Source organism: Budorcas taxicolor, chromosome X (genome assembly GCF_023091745.1).
Source record: "Budorcas taxicolor isolate Tak-1 chromosome X, Takin1.1, whole genome shotgun sequence".
Lineage (NCBI taxonomy): Eukaryota > Metazoa > Chordata > Mammalia > Artiodactyla > Bovidae > Budorcas > Budorcas taxicolor.
Genome location: NC_068935.1, coordinates 61,604,916 through 61,620,896, shown reverse-complemented (window position 1 = coordinate 61,620,896; position 15,981 = coordinate 61,604,916). Strand labels below are relative to the sequence as shown.

General features: G+C 47.6%; 2 protein-coding genes and 1 pseudogene across 2 annotated transcripts in view; 2 read left to right on the top strand and 1 right to left on the bottom strand.

Moving 5' to 3' along the window:
• Positions 1-15,981, bottom strand: part of F8 (coagulation factor VIII) — a 141,253-nt gene that overhangs the window by 7,394 nt on the left and 117,878 nt on the right. Inside the window, exons 21-25 of the mRNA XM_052663089.1 lie at positions 15,835-15,920; positions 13,291-13,446; positions 2,588-2,732; positions 2,047-2,195; positions 1,428-1,604 (exon numbers count right to left, since the gene is read on the bottom strand). Of these exons, the coding sequence (XP_052519049.1) occupies positions 1,428-1,604; positions 2,047-2,195; positions 2,588-2,732; positions 13,291-13,446; positions 15,835-15,920 (713 nt within the window). The remainder of the gene's footprint in view (positions 1-1,427; positions 1,605-2,046; positions 2,196-2,587; positions 2,733-13,290; positions 13,447-15,834; positions 15,921-15,981) is intronic.
• LOC128069884 (histone H2A-Bbd type 2/3-like) lies at positions 4,564-4,893 on the top strand (annotated as a pseudogene).
• On the top strand, positions 5,895-7,167 carry F8A1 (coagulation factor VIII associated 1). Its single transcript, XM_052663091.1, has one exon. The coding sequence runs from the start codon at positions 5,895-5,897 to the stop codon at positions 6,987-6,989; it is 1,095 nt and encodes a 364-aa protein (XP_052519051.1). The 3' UTR covers positions 6,990-7,167.

Sequence of the window (15,981 nt, the reverse complement as noted above, 5' to 3'; positions counted from 1 at the left end):
TGTTGATTTTTGCTATAGTCACCTTCATTTCTGCTCTGATTTTTATGATTTCTTTCCTTCTACTAACTTTGCAGTTCTTCTATTCTTCTTTTTCCAGTTGATTTAGGTGTAAAGTTAGGTTGTTTATTTGATGTTTCTCTTGTTTCTTGAGGTAGGCTTGTATTACTATGAACTTCCATCTTTGCACTGCTTGTATTGAATCCCATAGGTTTTGGGCTGTCTTGCTTTCATTTTCATTTGTTTCTATGCATATTTTGATTTCCTTTTTTATTTCTTCCATGATCTGTTGGTTATTCAGAAATGTGTTGTTTATTCTCCCTATGTTTGTATTTTAATAGTTTTTTCCCCCTCTAGTTGACATCTAATCTTACCACATTGTGATGATTTGTTTTGAATTTTGTATATAATGTGTGTGTGGTATCTTCATTCTTTTGCATGTGACTATCCAGTTTTACTGGGGCTTCCTAGGTGACTTAGTGGTAAGGAACCCACCTGCCAATGCAGGAGATGCAAGACACATGGGTTTGATTCCTGGGTCGGCAGGATCCCCTGGAGAAGGAAATGGCAACCCACTCCAGTATTCTTGCCTGGAGAATCCCATGGACAGAGGAGCCTGGTGGGCTACAGTCCATAGGTTGCAAAGATATTTGATCAGTCAGCTCTTCTGGGTCTCCAGCTTGCTGACACAACCTGCAGATCTTGTCAGCCTCCATAATCATGTGACTCAACTGGTTCTGTTTCTCTGGAGAATCCTTACTAACATACTCATATAAGTGGAACTATACAACATTTGTAGTTTTATATATGCTGTATTTCATTTAGCATGTTTTCAAGGTTCATCCATATTTTAACATGTATCAAAGATACACCCTTTTTAACATAGGAATGCCCTCTAAAACATATATTATCAATACTCTAGACCACTAAACTGCCAGAAGCATAAGTGTTTAATTCAGCCTTGAGGGAACAAGAAATTCTTCTTGGAGGAGATCATGTCTATCTCAGGCTTGAAAAAATGAGCCAGGTGAAAGGGTCAATAGGAAGCACCTAAAAAAATGTCCTAGGTAGAAGAAATAGTATGTATGTAGTGTGAGAAAGAACATGGTGTTTTCTAGAGACCTGAGGGTTTCTTAGTATGAGTGGGACTTAGAGAGTAAAGGAGCAAGTGGCAAGAGACTGCACTAGGAGATTGGTAAGGTTCATGCCATGGTTAATTCTTGCTGGATCTAAGTTGAGTTGTTGCTGCTGATACAGATCATTAAGCATTCTGTGAATAAACTCATTTTTCTTCACCCTCTGATGCTTGCCACCATCTTGAATGACATCAACATCCCCGAGGATAATCAACTTTTGGCTCTACTCTGCCTTTCATAGTGTCCTAAATGTCAAGTGCTAAGAGAGGTTTTGTGCCTATGAGATCAGCATACCTTCACTTTGCCATTCTGAAGAAATGGAGTCCAGTTATGGCCCTCTTGACTGCTGGATATAAGGAACTCCTTCACATACATGCTGGTAAGCAGAGATTTCACCCCTTGGGTGGTTATTCCTGTAACTCTCATTGTCTTCTGGAAGTCCACTTGTAGCCACTCTTTTGGATTATTCACCTGGGGAAGTTAGAGTAGTGTCTTGTTGATCATGATTTGCTCCCAAAAATCACCAAATGCCTTCTTAATCATAACTCAGCACTTATCACTCTGCATATTAATTATCTTTTTGCCAGTCCCCCGTATTAGACTCAAAGCAAGCAACTGGGGTTACCCACTTATAGCTGCCCAGTAAATGTTCACTGAATGAATGTATGAGCAATCTACAGACTGACAAATATTAGCCCAGTACTGCATACAGATATGAATGTGTGAATGCATATGGCACATCCACTAAATATCTGTGGGGTTTTCCATGCATAGTCACCTTTCCTTGACACTCTTGGTGGGAACAACCAGGTGACGGAAGTAGCTGAAGAAACAGTTCAGAGCTTTCCCTATTCTTTCCCAACCACTGCTCCTTATTCTGAATCAGTTAAATAGTAAATTTGTTCCCTCTTACCTGGGGTCTCCAGGCATTTGTCCTCCCTTGAAGGTTAAGTCGGGCTTGTGAAGGAGACCAGGTGGCAAACATGTTGCTTAAGTGGGATGAGGCAGTAATCTGTGTATCTGATATAGCTTTATTCTCCATTCCCAGTGGCATGTTGCAACCTTGAAGAAATGGAACAACAGTGTCATCACAAGAACAGGTTGCAGCCAAAGTTCTGCCTCCACTGACATTCTAGTTGTCATCATGACATCATTTTCCAGGCATTAACTTTTGGATGTTATTGTTAACATGCTCTGGATTTTCTGGTCAGCTCTGCTAAGCTTTGTTGGGCTTTGATTTGCCTTGTTAATAGTAGTGTAGGATATGGCTGACCCTGGGGAATTCCATGGTTAGGATGAGCAAATGATGGGTTTGCCCAGGACTGTACTGGTTTTAGCATTGAGACTTCTGTGTCCTGGGAAACATCTCCCTCCCCATCTCAGAAAAACTAGTATGGCTAGTCATACTACCCATGGTTGGGAGTGGGAAGTACATGGGATGACTTGAAACTTACTATTTAAGTCACAGCCCATCAACTCCATGCGAAGAGTGCTGCGGATGCTGTAATGCGTTGGGTGCAAACGGATATATCTAGCAATAATTGGAGGGTTAAAAATATTGTGTTTTACTCCAGATGAATCCACATTGCCAAAGAACACCTGTAAAATGAAGACAGAATAAGAAGCAATTCCTCCCAATCAAGTTTTTTTCTTCTAGATTTGTTTGTGCATTTCTCAACAGCCCCCTGGTGGTTCAAATGGTATAGAATCTGCCTGTGATCCAGGAGATTTGCTTTGATCCCAGGGTCAGGAAGATCCACTGGAGAAGAATGGCAACCCTCTCCAGTATTCTTGCCTGGAGAATTCCATGGACAGAGGAGCCTGGTTGGTCCCAGGCCATGGGGTCACAAAGAGTCAGACATGGCTGAGTGACTAACACATTCACTTTTCAACAGCACCCAACACTCAAAACCATCCTGGCTAGACAGGTGTTAGAATACAAAAGATGAAGGAGAAAAATTATAGGAAGAAGAGTGGATCAAGGGAAATTAGGTCTGTGCAGGTGAAGTAGTCTACACTGGGGTCCTGTAAAATGTTCATCAAACTCCTAATTTATCCACCCCTCCTTTCCAACTTCATAATCAAAAATTTGTTTTCTACACTTGTGACTATTTCTGTTTTTAAATAAGTTCATGTGCATCTTCTCTTTTAGATTCCACATATAAGCAATATCATGTGATATTTGTCTTTCTCTGTCTGACTTACTTTACTCATTATGTCAATCTCTGGGCACAGCACTATTTTTGATAAGTAGATCGGCTTCATTTTAACTTCAATTCTTGTCTTGATTAAGAAGACATAGGAAGACAAAGTATCTAGATATTTAATGTAATCCCTATGGAACTCACAATGCTCCATTTTACAGGAATGTAAAAGCCAACCCTAAATAGATATGGAATTTCAAGGGACCCTGAATAGCCAAAATAATCCTGGAAAGAAGAAAAAAGTTGGAGGACTCAATTCTGGATTTCAAAACTTATTCCAAAGCTACAGTTATTAAAACAGTGTGGTATTAGCGTAAGGATAGACACACAGCTCAGTGGAATAAAGAATCTGGAAATAAACTCATCAGTTTATTCATGTATATAAATCCCAAAGAGTTGAAAACAGGCATTCAAAGAGAACCCATACAGGAATGTCTACCACAGTAGGCACAAGAGAGAAGTAACCCAAATGTCCATCCACTGCTGAGCGGATACAAAACATGTGTGGTCTAGCCATCCAGTGGAATACTATTCATCCAGGAAAAGGAAAGAAGTGCTGATTTGTGCTACCACGTGCATGGGCCCTATGCTCAGTGACAGCAGCCAGGCACAGAAGGCCACCTATTTATTGTATGCCTCCATTTCTGGGAAGTCTCCAGAACAGGCAAAGGGCTGTGGATAGGAACCTGATGAGTGCTTGCCTAAGGACTACGGGAGTAGGGTGGGGGAAACTGCAGGAGTGGGCAGTGGGGAGTGACTGCCTGGCCGGGACAGGGGTTTCTCTTTGCGGTGGTGCCAACGTTTTGGAACTAGATACAGTGGTGATGGTGGTCCAGCACCACCAGTGTATACTTGGTGCTACTGGGTAGTCTGCTGCCTTCTCTGTACAAAGGTCTCCTCCCGTGGAAAGGGAGAGTTCCGACAAAGAGAGGGTCCAGTGGGCAGGGTGAGCAGGATCCTGCCAGGGTCATGTCTTTGCAGGCTCAGGCCTGTGGGGGTGGGGGTGGGGTGGGGGGCATGGGAAATCGGTGATCTTAGGGAGTCTGCCTGTCACAGACTGTGTGCCCCGACCAATGAGGGGCCAGTCCATGGTTTCTAGGAAATGGAGTAGAGGTCTGAGAGTACCGGTTGTCTTGAGAGGATGGGACCAGCTGACTCATCCCGTGGCACCTCATCCCACCGCACCGCAAAGCGAGGCCTCAGAGGAATCGGGATCAATGGTCAGCATGCCCAGGGAAAGGGGCCATTGAAGGTCGTCTCGTCACCGCTCCCGCACCGCCTGTGCTGAGCTGTCTTTCTCCGTGAGCCACGTGGAGCGCCTCCTGCGGGAAGGCCACTATGCCCAGCGCCTGAGCTCGTCCGCACCCATCTTCCTAGCAGCCATCATGTAGCACCTAACTACCAAGGTCCTGGAGCTGGCAGGCAACGAGGCCCAGAACAGCAGTCAGAGGTGCATCACCCCAGAGCTGGTGGACATAGCAGTCCACCACAACGTTCTGCTCAGCGCCTCTTTTGGGATGACAACCATCTCCCTGGTGGCCCCAGCCCGGCACTAGCTGCTCAACCACACCTGGGTCCCGGGTCCCGGGCCCCCAGATGGGCCTCCCCCCAGCTGTTGGGCACCAGGCCTGCTCACTGACTGACTGCACAGCCCGGTGCCTCGGGCCCAGTCATGTTGAATCAATAAGTGTTTCAAGACATCCCTGCGTGTGCTTCAGTCATTTGGCCTGGGAGGTGGAGGTGGGACACCCCTCCTTCGAGAGGTGGGGGTCGGGGGTCTGACTGGAGTGGAGGGGGAGTGTTGTGGGTATGGGTGGAGTCAGGGATGGCAGGCAGAGAGGAGAGGTCGCCCACGGTGACAGCGCATGTGGTGGCCCTGGTGAGAGAAGCTGGCTGTGGCAGGGGTGCGATGGAGTGGGGTCTGGTGGGGGGGAGGCCGGGGAAAGGAAGGCTCCCCCGTTGGCTTTGAGCAAGTAGGAGCCAGGCCAAGTCCCCAGAGGGGCCGGGGTCTTGGCGGTGACGTTCAAGACCGAGAGGACGGCGTCGTGGTAGGGTGAAAGTGCCAAGGTTACCGACCGCCCCGCAGCGTGGGATGCAGGGATGGTGGACAGCGTGCTTGACAGGGAGGGGTTCCCATGGGCGTAGGGCCTAGATGCCCATGGAGGCAGGGGCCTAGACCACAAGACTGCGGCAGAATGAGGACTGGGGTGGGCGGGACACAACCCGCACGTATGCAAAGTCGGCATCGGGGTCACGCGGGGTCACCAGTTGACTTTTTGGTCATGTGCCTTTAGAGATGCCTGGAGATGCCCTGCTTGGCAACCTGCGGGAGCAAGCTGTCACCTAGCAACGGCCGGCTCCCCACCAGGACCCGCTATTTGCATACGGCGCCGGCAGCCAATCACGGCCCCACTTCCGTGCCCGCTCTTTTGCATATCACCCCGGCGACGGGAGCGTCTGGGCGGCCAGGCCAGGGCCGTCGCGCTATGGGCCCGAGCCGGACGCACGGTCGCCTCCCGGTTGCTTCAGCGCGCCTGGAAGCGCCGGGGTGGAGAAGATGGCGGCTTCCGCGGCCAGCCTGGGCGGCGGCGGCGCGGGCCCGGGGCCCGAGCCAGGGGACTTCTTGGCCCGCTACCGCCAGGTGTCCAACAAGCTCAAGAAGCGGTTCCTGCGGAAGCCGAACGTGGCGGAGGCCGGCGAGCAGTTCGCCCAGCTCGGCCACGAGCTGCGCGCCCAGGAATGCCTGCAGTACGCGGCCTGGTGCCAGCTGGCGGTGGCGCGCTGCCAGCAGGCGCTCTTCCACGGGCCCGGCGAGGCGCTGGCGTTGACCAAGGCCGCGCGCCTCTTTCTGCGGCAGGAGCGCGACGCGCGCCAGCGCCTGGACTGCCCCGCCGCCGCCGGGGAGGCCCTGCAGGCCGCTGCCGCCGCGCTGGGCGCCGCCGTGCGCCTGCACCTGGAGCTCGGGCAGCCGGCCGCGGCCGCCGCGCTCTGCCTCGAGCTGGCGGCCGCCCTGCGCGACTTGGGCCAGCCGGCCGCCGCCGCCGCCGGCCACTTCCAGCGCGCCGCGCAGCTGCAGCTGCCCCAGGGGCCCCTGGCCGCCTTGCAGGCCCTCGGCCACGCCGCGTCCTGCCAGCTGCTGGCCCGGGACTACAGCGGCGCGCTGGCACTCTTCACGCACATGCAACGCCTGGCACGGGAGCTCTGCGGTCTCCCGCCGCAGCCCCCGCTCCCGCAGCCCGCCGCCTCCGGCCCTCCGCTCCCGCTGCTCCTACCCGGCGCGGGGCCGCCTGCTGCCGCCGCCCCGGCCACGCTGGGCGCCTTCGCCGACGTGCTGGTCCGTTGCGAGGTGTCCCCCGTGCTGCTGCTGCTGCTCCTGCAGCCGCCGCCCGCCAAGCTCCTGCCGGAGCACGCGCACACCCTGGAGAAGTACGCCTGGGAGGCCTTCGACGGCCACGGGCAGGACAGCAGCGGCCCGCTGCCCGAGGAGCTATTCCTGCTGCTACAGTCCTTGGTCATGGCCACGCACGAGAGGGACACGGAGGCCGTCAAGTCGCTGCAGGTGGAGATGTGGCCCCTGCTGAGCGCTGAGCAGAACCACCTCCTGCACCTCGTTCTGCAGGAAACCGTCTCCCCGTCGGGCCAGGGGATCTGACGAATCCCTGAGAGGAACCCAGCCACGCTGTGCCTGTTCCTGAAACTCAGGCACCGGCCTGCGCGTTTGCGGGAGCACGAAAGATCTTGATCCTGGCGCTTCTGCTTCTGCAGTGTATCTTACTTGTCTTGCCACCGGAAGAATGCAGTTGACTAAAGTCACCTTGTTTCCATAACAGTGGCAGAAAAAAAAAACAAACCCATATAATAGAATCGGAGGACACAGCTCACCTCACCAGAAATTTCAACATAAACTGGAGAATGCCTTGGGTTCCTTTCACCCAATCGTCCCCCGAACCCGCTCCGCGCCCCCCCCCCCACCCCCCCGCCACCGCCCAGAAGGCTCCACTTTCCCCACATCCTTGTTTCACACAGGATTTATTTGCATAGCTCTGGCTTGGAACTCTAGCTGCATGATTTTTTTCATGGTGACTTTGATTCCTTAGCGTATTGTGATGTCTGGCTGCGTGATCGCCCAGTTCCTCCTTTGTTCCATGCGCCTCATACGTTGGAATCGTTGTATTCAGTACTCCGCGGTTGTCACTACAGCCCTCAATCCATGATAAAGCCTTTCTGACACTCCTGGCTTGTGGTTTAGATTGATCTCCTCTGTAAAATGGGAATAGCTTTTCTACCTGTCAGAAGGCAGAAGCACAAACAGATAGTTCCCGTCTAGATCCGAGGTGGATTCATTCACTGGAAATGGACACTGTGCCTTTGAATCTACAGAGATCATTTGCGATGTGGTCTTTAGCTGCAATGCATATGTTTTCGGTACAAACGAGGTGGGCCTGGGAGTAGGGGTGAGGGCGGGGTGAGCTCCAGCACAATGGTGTCAGATGTGCAATGGAGTTGTTAGTTGCGGTTGTTCCGAGAGGTCCAGGTAATCCACATGGGCAGGTTTTACTTGTAGTATGGACCCTTCTACAAATCTTCAACTCAAATATATAAAATCAGCATGCTTCTTTGGTCTAGTGTGATCACGTATATGCCAGACTGTGCCCTTGGTCCCCAGAAGCAGGGTGGCGTTCCATTTTTAGACACTAGATTTCTGGTCCAAATGATACATGCAAACTGACTTTCTCAGGTTTTCTTTAGCGCTGAGTGTGATGACAAGAACTCTTTAGAATATATTCTCATTCTCTTCCATTCAGTTTGGGAAAATGCATCCTTTAGGCTGAAGTTGTAGACAGCACTAATCTTTTGGGGGTGAGTTTTAAGCACTCAGTTTAGGAATCTATCTTGCTTTTGCATATTTGGTGGGGAGGGGGAATATGTGGAGTGTTGTATGAGATAAGTGCCCCCAAATGGGTGGGACTTTTAGGGTATGCTTTTGGACCTCTATTTCAGCAGTGGCTAAGCAAGTATAGGGGAGCCCACTGGAGACAGATGCAGGCACCCCTCCTGTGCCCTCACGTGGCTGCCAGGCAGGGTCCTTCCAAGCCCTAAAAGCCCAGTCCAACTTATTGCCAAGGCAGTGAGGGTGCACGCTCCCTTGTGTGTTTGCTTTTTCTGGGACACTCAGCCCTGGCTGCCTCCCTTACCATCCTTAGGACAAGAATGCTCAGGAATGAATTATGGAGTGTGCCTGGTGAGAGCATTTGGGTTTAGGTGCAAAGTAAAGCCTCCTTTGTTGTTTAGTCACTAAGTCATGTCTGACTCTTTGTGACCCCATGGACTGTAAGCCCACCAGGCTCCTCTGTCCATAGGATTTCCCAGGCAAAAATACTGGAGTGGGTAGCCATTGCCTTCTCCAGGAATTTTCTCAAGCCAGGGATGAAACCTGCATCTCCTGCATTGGCAGATAGATTTTTATTACTGAGCCACCAGCAAAGCCCTTAAAAGCTTGCTTTGAGGGAGTGAGGTGAGGAATTACCACAGAGCCTGGTATTGCATATTCAAGCCTAACTTTAGAAAACACTAAAGGCTGTTTTCTGTTTGCCATTGGCTCATTTATGTATCTTCTTCAGACACTTTGTAGCACAGAGAGCTGGGCTAAGGCCACATCAGTGATTTTGACAGAATTCTCTTGCTGTATATCATCACCTGGTGTCAACATTAACACTGATTTCTAACACAACCAAAGATAAATATTTTAAAAGGACAGGATTAGTGTTCTTTTAAACTTGAAAACCAAAGGGAAAGATCTGCATCACTGACAGTTCAAAATTCACATTCAAAATATTATGAAATATTGAAAATAGTAGCCAGTGAAGCAATGATCTTTAAAAGGTGTTGGGTTCTTTGACTCCCTTTATGAGGGACTTCTGTGATGAGACGTTGCTTATGAAAAAATATTTTGCATGTGAATGGTTGCCCAAGTGGTGTACACCTGGTTTCCTGGGGTTTTCAGGTGGCACAGTGGTAAAGAATCTGCCTGCTGATGCAGGAGACTCGGATTTGATCCCTGGGTGGGGAAGATCCCCTGGAGAAGGAAATGGCTACCCACTCCAGTATTCTTGCCTGGAAAATAAAATGGACAGAGGAGCCTGGCAGGCTACAGTCCATGGGGCTGCAAATGACTGAGGGACTGAGCATGTGGATGGTACAAAGATTTTTAAACATTTGAGAACCATTATACTGGAGGAAGATGACTAAGACTGAAATGTGTAAATTAATCAGGCATGCTCTGGGATGACAGAGTTCTGGTTAGTGTGAACTGTAGAGACATCTCTACTGCCATTAGACTAGACCACCAGTTCAGAAACTTTTTCAGTAGAGGAGATGTAGATATTTCAGTTTTTTCGATCCAACTAAACATTCAGTGACTAATATACTATGACTAAGGGAGGTTTTCCTTGGAATGCAGCACTGAGTTGTGTTGGAGCCAGCTAGGACTAGCTTGTGAGAAGCAATTGTGGCTGGCTGCTCCCAAGTCTGCATTCAGTGACCTTGCATCAGCAGCTTGAAATCAGGTGTGATGGGAAATATTTACATCATGGAAATCCGCAAATGTTACAAATAAAGGCCCTTCCCCTGACTGTCCTCCACTTTGCCCCAGAGCTGGTTGTTAAACATTCGCCAGCCTGCCATTGAATGAGAGTATAATTTACAGCAAAGAGAATAAACGTGATCATATCCGAGATGCTGAAAAAGCACTTGATGAGATTCTACAGCCTTTCCAAATAAAGTAGGAGCAAGAAACTTTTTAAATGTTATAAAAAATATTTGAAACTAACTGAACATTATATTAAACAGTGAAATATGGGATCCATTCCCATTAAAGTCAGAAGCAAGAAATACTCATTTATAATAAAGATAATATATCTGTATCTATACATACTATCAAACTTCAGACAAAAGAACAAAGAGCATTTTGTTTACCACCCAAGTCTACAAAGACTGATCTGCTGCAGCTGGTGATAGACAGGGTACTGGGTGTTCAGAGGAAGAGATTAACAGGATAACAGGATGAGGCACTGTGTGTTTCAGGAAATTCAAGATGGTAACAGGATACTCTGTGCTTTGGACAGACAGGTCCTTAAGTAGTTAATATGCATTTCAAGAAGAATTGTAATGAACCCTGCTTTTTGCATCTTTCCATACATAGAAAAACAGTATAACCATGGACTTGAAACCTCTGTTCTTTGTGAGTACCTGTAATATTTCACCAAGATGTATGTCTGACTACATGTATGCCTTAACAGCAAAACATGTAAACTAGCTTCCCCTCACCTCTTTGGAGCAGCTCCCAGAGCTATGTGAGAGACTTGTCTCCCAGACTAGTCCTCAGTAAGACCCCGAATAAAATTTAACTCACAACTTTAACATTGTGCATTTTTCTTTTAGTTGACAACACAATATATACATATTTATGTGTGTGTGTATATATCTCTGATTATACATATATTAATCACAAAAACATTTTAGAGTGATTATTATTTTCCATTTACCAGGGTCTGTTAGCACAATCCCCTGGAGAAGGAAATGGCAACCCACTCCAATATTCTTATCTGGAGAATTCCATGGACAGGGGAACCTGGTGGGCTACAGTCCATGGGGTCACAAGAGTCTGACATGGAAGTCAGCATAATGTCTTCCATGTAATGGAGCAGTATGGTGTTCTGTGGGATGTCAATATATTTGGGGTCCCTAGGGTCTATATTAGGAGAAGGCAATGGCACCCCACTCCAGTATTCTTGCCTGGAAAATCCCATGGACGGAGGAGCCTGGTGGGCTGCAGTCCATGGGGTCGCTAAGAGTCAGACACGACTGAGTGACTTCACTTTCACTTTTCACCTTCATGCATTGGAGCAGGAAATGGCAGCCCACTCCAGTGTTCTTGCCTGGAGAATCCCAGGGATGGGGGAGCCTGGTGGGCTGCCGTCTATGGGGTCGCACAGAGTTGGACACGACCAAAGCGACTTAGCAGCAGCAACAGCAGGGTCTATATAGGGCTTCCCTTGTGGCTCAGTTGGTAAAGAATCTGCCTGCAATGCAGGAGACCTGGGTTCAGTCCCTGGGTTGAGAAGATCCCCTGGAGAAGGGAAAGGCTACCCACTCCAGTATTCTGGCCTAGAGAATTTCATGCGACCATGGGGTTGCAAAGAGTCGGACAGGACTGAGCGACTTTCACTTCACTTTCAGGGGTCTATATTACGATAAGGAACAAAGGAACTGGCATCACTTTGAGGCATCAACCATGAAGTTCATACTCTTGTTCCCACTTTGTAAATGCAAATCTATTCTGACTTTGGTTGTCAGTGTGAATGAAGAAGAAAGCATCCTCCAGGTCTGTGGCTCCATATCAGGTGCCTGGTGCTGTGTTAATTTGCTCCAGAGGAGATACCACACTTAAGAGTTGTGATTTTCTTTTTTATCACCACCTGACTAAATTTGTGATGATCTGTCACTTTTCCATAACTCATCTGTCTTTTGTTAGTAGCCAGACACTTAGTGGTCTAAGGAGACTAGCCACTGGGTTGGAAGGCAACTATTCCAGGTGGAGCAACTGAAAGACTTGTGTGCACAGCAGGGATGACTGCTTCAGAGACTGGGGAAAGGTCACCTCCTTCAGCAGAGAAGGTTTAGGGCAATTTAGAGGTTTGTGGTTCACAGCCTCATGCATGTCTGCCTAAATGTACCCACCCCAGGTCTCAGAATTCTACCCGTTTCCATCAGTGCCATTACCTTAGCATAACAACCATATCAGGGCTGACCATTTAATTGTGACTGCAACTCTGCAATTCACATGCTCTGCTCCTAGGTTTGGTATAAAGTCCAAGTATCTGCCTATAACCCCAGGACATGGAAGACTCCTCCAGAACTCCATGATTCTGTCAAGAATATATATATATATGTTCATGGATGTTCTTTGTATATATTCATAACATTTAATTTCTTTTTCCCCCTATGTATGCTGAAAAAGAAGATGCATACTCAGTTGTGTCCAACTCTGCAACCCTGTGAACTGGAGCCCGCCAGGCTCCTCTGTCCATGGGATTTCCCAGGCAAGAATACTGGAGTGGGTTGCCATTTTCTTCTCCAGGGGATCTTCCCACCCAGGGATTGAACCCGAGTTTCCCATGTCTCCTGCTTTGTAGGCGAGTTCTTTACCACTGAGCCACCTGGATAGCCCGGACATGAAAAGAAAACAGGTCACTCTACTGTCAGATGATGCTAACTTGGTTGCCATAGCAACCAAATGCTACTAACTTCCCAATGTCTTCCTTCCTTATCTGAAACTCATCCTATTGTATCACTGATGATAATCTGAGAAATTGTGATGCCACCACATGTCATGGGTTATTCAACATCCAGTCTTCTCCCCAAGTAAGGAATTATACCTGTCTTCCTTGAATATATTAGCAACATAGTCCTAGAATTCTATTTGGAGTGTTTGTTTCCTGCGGCTACATAAGAGATCCTTCAGGCTACCTTTTTTGTCCATAGGTCCATCATCACTCTATTGCCCATGAGTGAAAAATGCTTTTTTGGGGGGCCAAGATGTTGAAGCTGAAACTCCAATACTTTGGCCACCTGATGTGAAGAGCTGGCTCATTTGAAAAGACCCTGATGCTGGGAAAGATTGAAGGTGGGAGGAGAAAGGGACAACAGAGGATGAGATGGTTGGATGACATCACTGACTCAATGGACACGAGTTTGGGGAAACTCTGGGAGTTGGTGATGGACAGGGAGGTCTGGCATGCTGTGGTTCATGGGGTCACAAAGAATCAGACACAACTGAGTGACTGAACTGAACTGAAGTTTCTAGAAACTGTGAGTGTTTGTTCCATATCTGAAATCTGTCAAAAGCTCCTCAAAAGATTCAAGCATTCTCTTGAAAAGGACTAATTACATACCATTAAGGTCCCAGTGGAGTTCCCCCGATAACCCTGCCACCGCTGTCCATCGAGGCTGTACATGATGATAAACTGAGAGATGTACAGGCTGGAGAACTTCTGCCGGGCACCCTGAGTCAGGATGCTGTGAATAATCATCGGCGCCAACAGATCCACCTACCAATGAAAGCAACACTTGATTTTACATGGTGGTATGTGCCATAGTCTGAAAAGATTTCTCTGCTTAAGAAGAATCTACCTCGATAGAGAGAAGCCCAATATTCCCTTGGAGGTGCAAGTGCAACAGAGATCAGTGTGGAAATGTAGATGTGTGGGAAGCTGTGGAATCAATGACGGGAAGTGTGTTCACTGAGTTCCCAGACCACGTCCTGACAAAGCAAATCACTTTGGAATCATTGAGCCCCACTTTTCTCTACACACATCCTTAGTGCTGCACACCTGGACCCCATAGCAGGTGCCTCCCTGACACACCAGCCTCTGACTGGACAAAGCCATTTGCCTTCTCTGTCCCCAGACTACCCGCCTCCCACCATCACTATCAGTGCCAAATTACTGTCCCTCCTGCAAGTGTTAGTGCAGAAACTCTTTCTCCTGCTTAACCTTTCCCAACTCATCCAGAGAACTTTCAGGTGGCTTCTTTTCTGCTTCCAGTCCACTTTGTATATAATTTCATTATAGTAAATTATTGCACCCCATTGTAAACTTCTCTTTGCTTTTTGCCTTCCTTGTTAGACTGAGATCCTGAAGGCAATAAGCCTGTCTCAGTCACGTAACCTTTTTGTGTCTCAATTTCTTGCTCTGTACAGTGGAGTTAATAATGGTATTTATCTCAAAATGTTACCGGAAGGATTACAGAGTTAATACATGCAATGTGCTGAGTTCACTGCTGGCACATACTAAACATGTAATATGTTAGGTTTTACATTCTCTCTAGCCCTGGCACCTAACATGGGATCTGATGGAATATTGATCCTTAGTAGTAAGGAATGGTTGGATCTGAAAGAAGAGGGCATGGGTCACACAAGCATTACAGGAATTTTGACATCAGTTGGTACCCTAATTTCTCCCAGATGCCTGGCACATTCAGCTAGGACTGGTCTGGACTCTTGTACTTAATGGTGATTTTTCTCAGTTGACTCTAAGCTCTATCTATACATCATTCATTCATTCATTCATCAAAGAATATATTTTTAGCATTTGTTATGTGCCAAGCACTCTTCTTGGAGAAGGAAATGGCAACCCACTTCAGTATTCTTGCCTGGATAATTCCGTGGACAGAGGAGTCTGTCAGGCTACAGTCCACAGGGTCACAAAGGGTCGGATACGAATGAGTGACTGAGCACATGCACTTTTCTGGGTACTAGCAATAGAGTTGTGAACAATAAAAAAAGCCCTGCCTTCATGGAACTTACATGGAGAAGAAGGAGAAGGGTGTGCAAGGAAGGAGGCGTGTTTGAACATTAGTCCTGACTGCTCACATGTTGACATGATAATATTTTTGGATATGCTGGATTAAAGATAATGTATTATGATTTTTTTTGGCAGAGCCACATGGCCTGCAGGATTTTAATTCACTGAGCAGGGATTAAACTCAGGCCCTTACACATGTGCTTTGCATTTGTGGTTCACATGATATTTCTGTTGGCCAGCGCTGCTCCAGAGGACATGGGGAAGGGAAAAAAGATGAAAGACTGAGTCATTGAAAAAAAAATTCAGTTAACCTAGGGACACTTTCAGTAATGACTCCAAGTTGGTTGACCAGATTTGGCCTAACTTTAGCAGGCGTTTCTTACTACTCTGTGGTGTAGAATTTGTGAAGAAGAAGGCTTTGGTTTTAGAAAAAGAAGAAGCCACATTTTCTTGCCTTGTGGGACCAGGGATCAAGCCATTTGTTTTTGTGTTAACGTGAAGGAATTGGAGGACTCAAGGATACCTAGGCAATTGAAGACATCTAAAAAAAGAATACGCAGTCTTTGGAGGTGGTAAATTTGATGTTATAGAAAGATATTCAGAGATTCTAATCCCAGTAGAAAGATCAAAAACACAGTGTAGGACTTCCCTGCTAGCACAGTGGTAGAGTCTGCCTGCCAGTGCAGGGGCCATGTGTTCGATCCTTGGTCCTGGAAGATCCCACGTGCCTCAGGACAGCTAAGCCCATGAGCCACAACTACTGAGCTTGTGTTTTAGAGCCTGGTAACCAAAACTACTGAAGCTGGTGCTCTGCCACAAGAGCAGCCACCACAGTGAGAAGCCTGCACATAACTAGAGAGCAGCTCCCACTTGCCACAATTAGAGAAAAAACTGCATAATGAAGACCCAGGGCAGCAAAAATAATTAAAAAACAAAATACAGAGCACTCAATTCTATTCCTGAGTCTTTCAGTCCTGACTCTTTTGGTACAAATCATAAGCCACTCTGTTCTTCAGTTCTTTCCTCATCTATTACTTGGCGTTTGATGAAAATGACTTAGGCAGGAAGGAGGTATACAAGGCATTGAGCTTGCCAAAGGAATGTGATGTGATGGAATGCAATGCATTTTCTAACCTTGATCCAAGGAGAGGGATCCTTGGTGCTCCAGGCATTGATTGATCCAGAATAATGAAGTCTGGCCAGCTTTGGGGCCCACTGTCCTTTGCTCGAGAAAGGGAAGAGAGATTAGATTCAGCTGGGTTGGTCCTGGACACGTAGGAA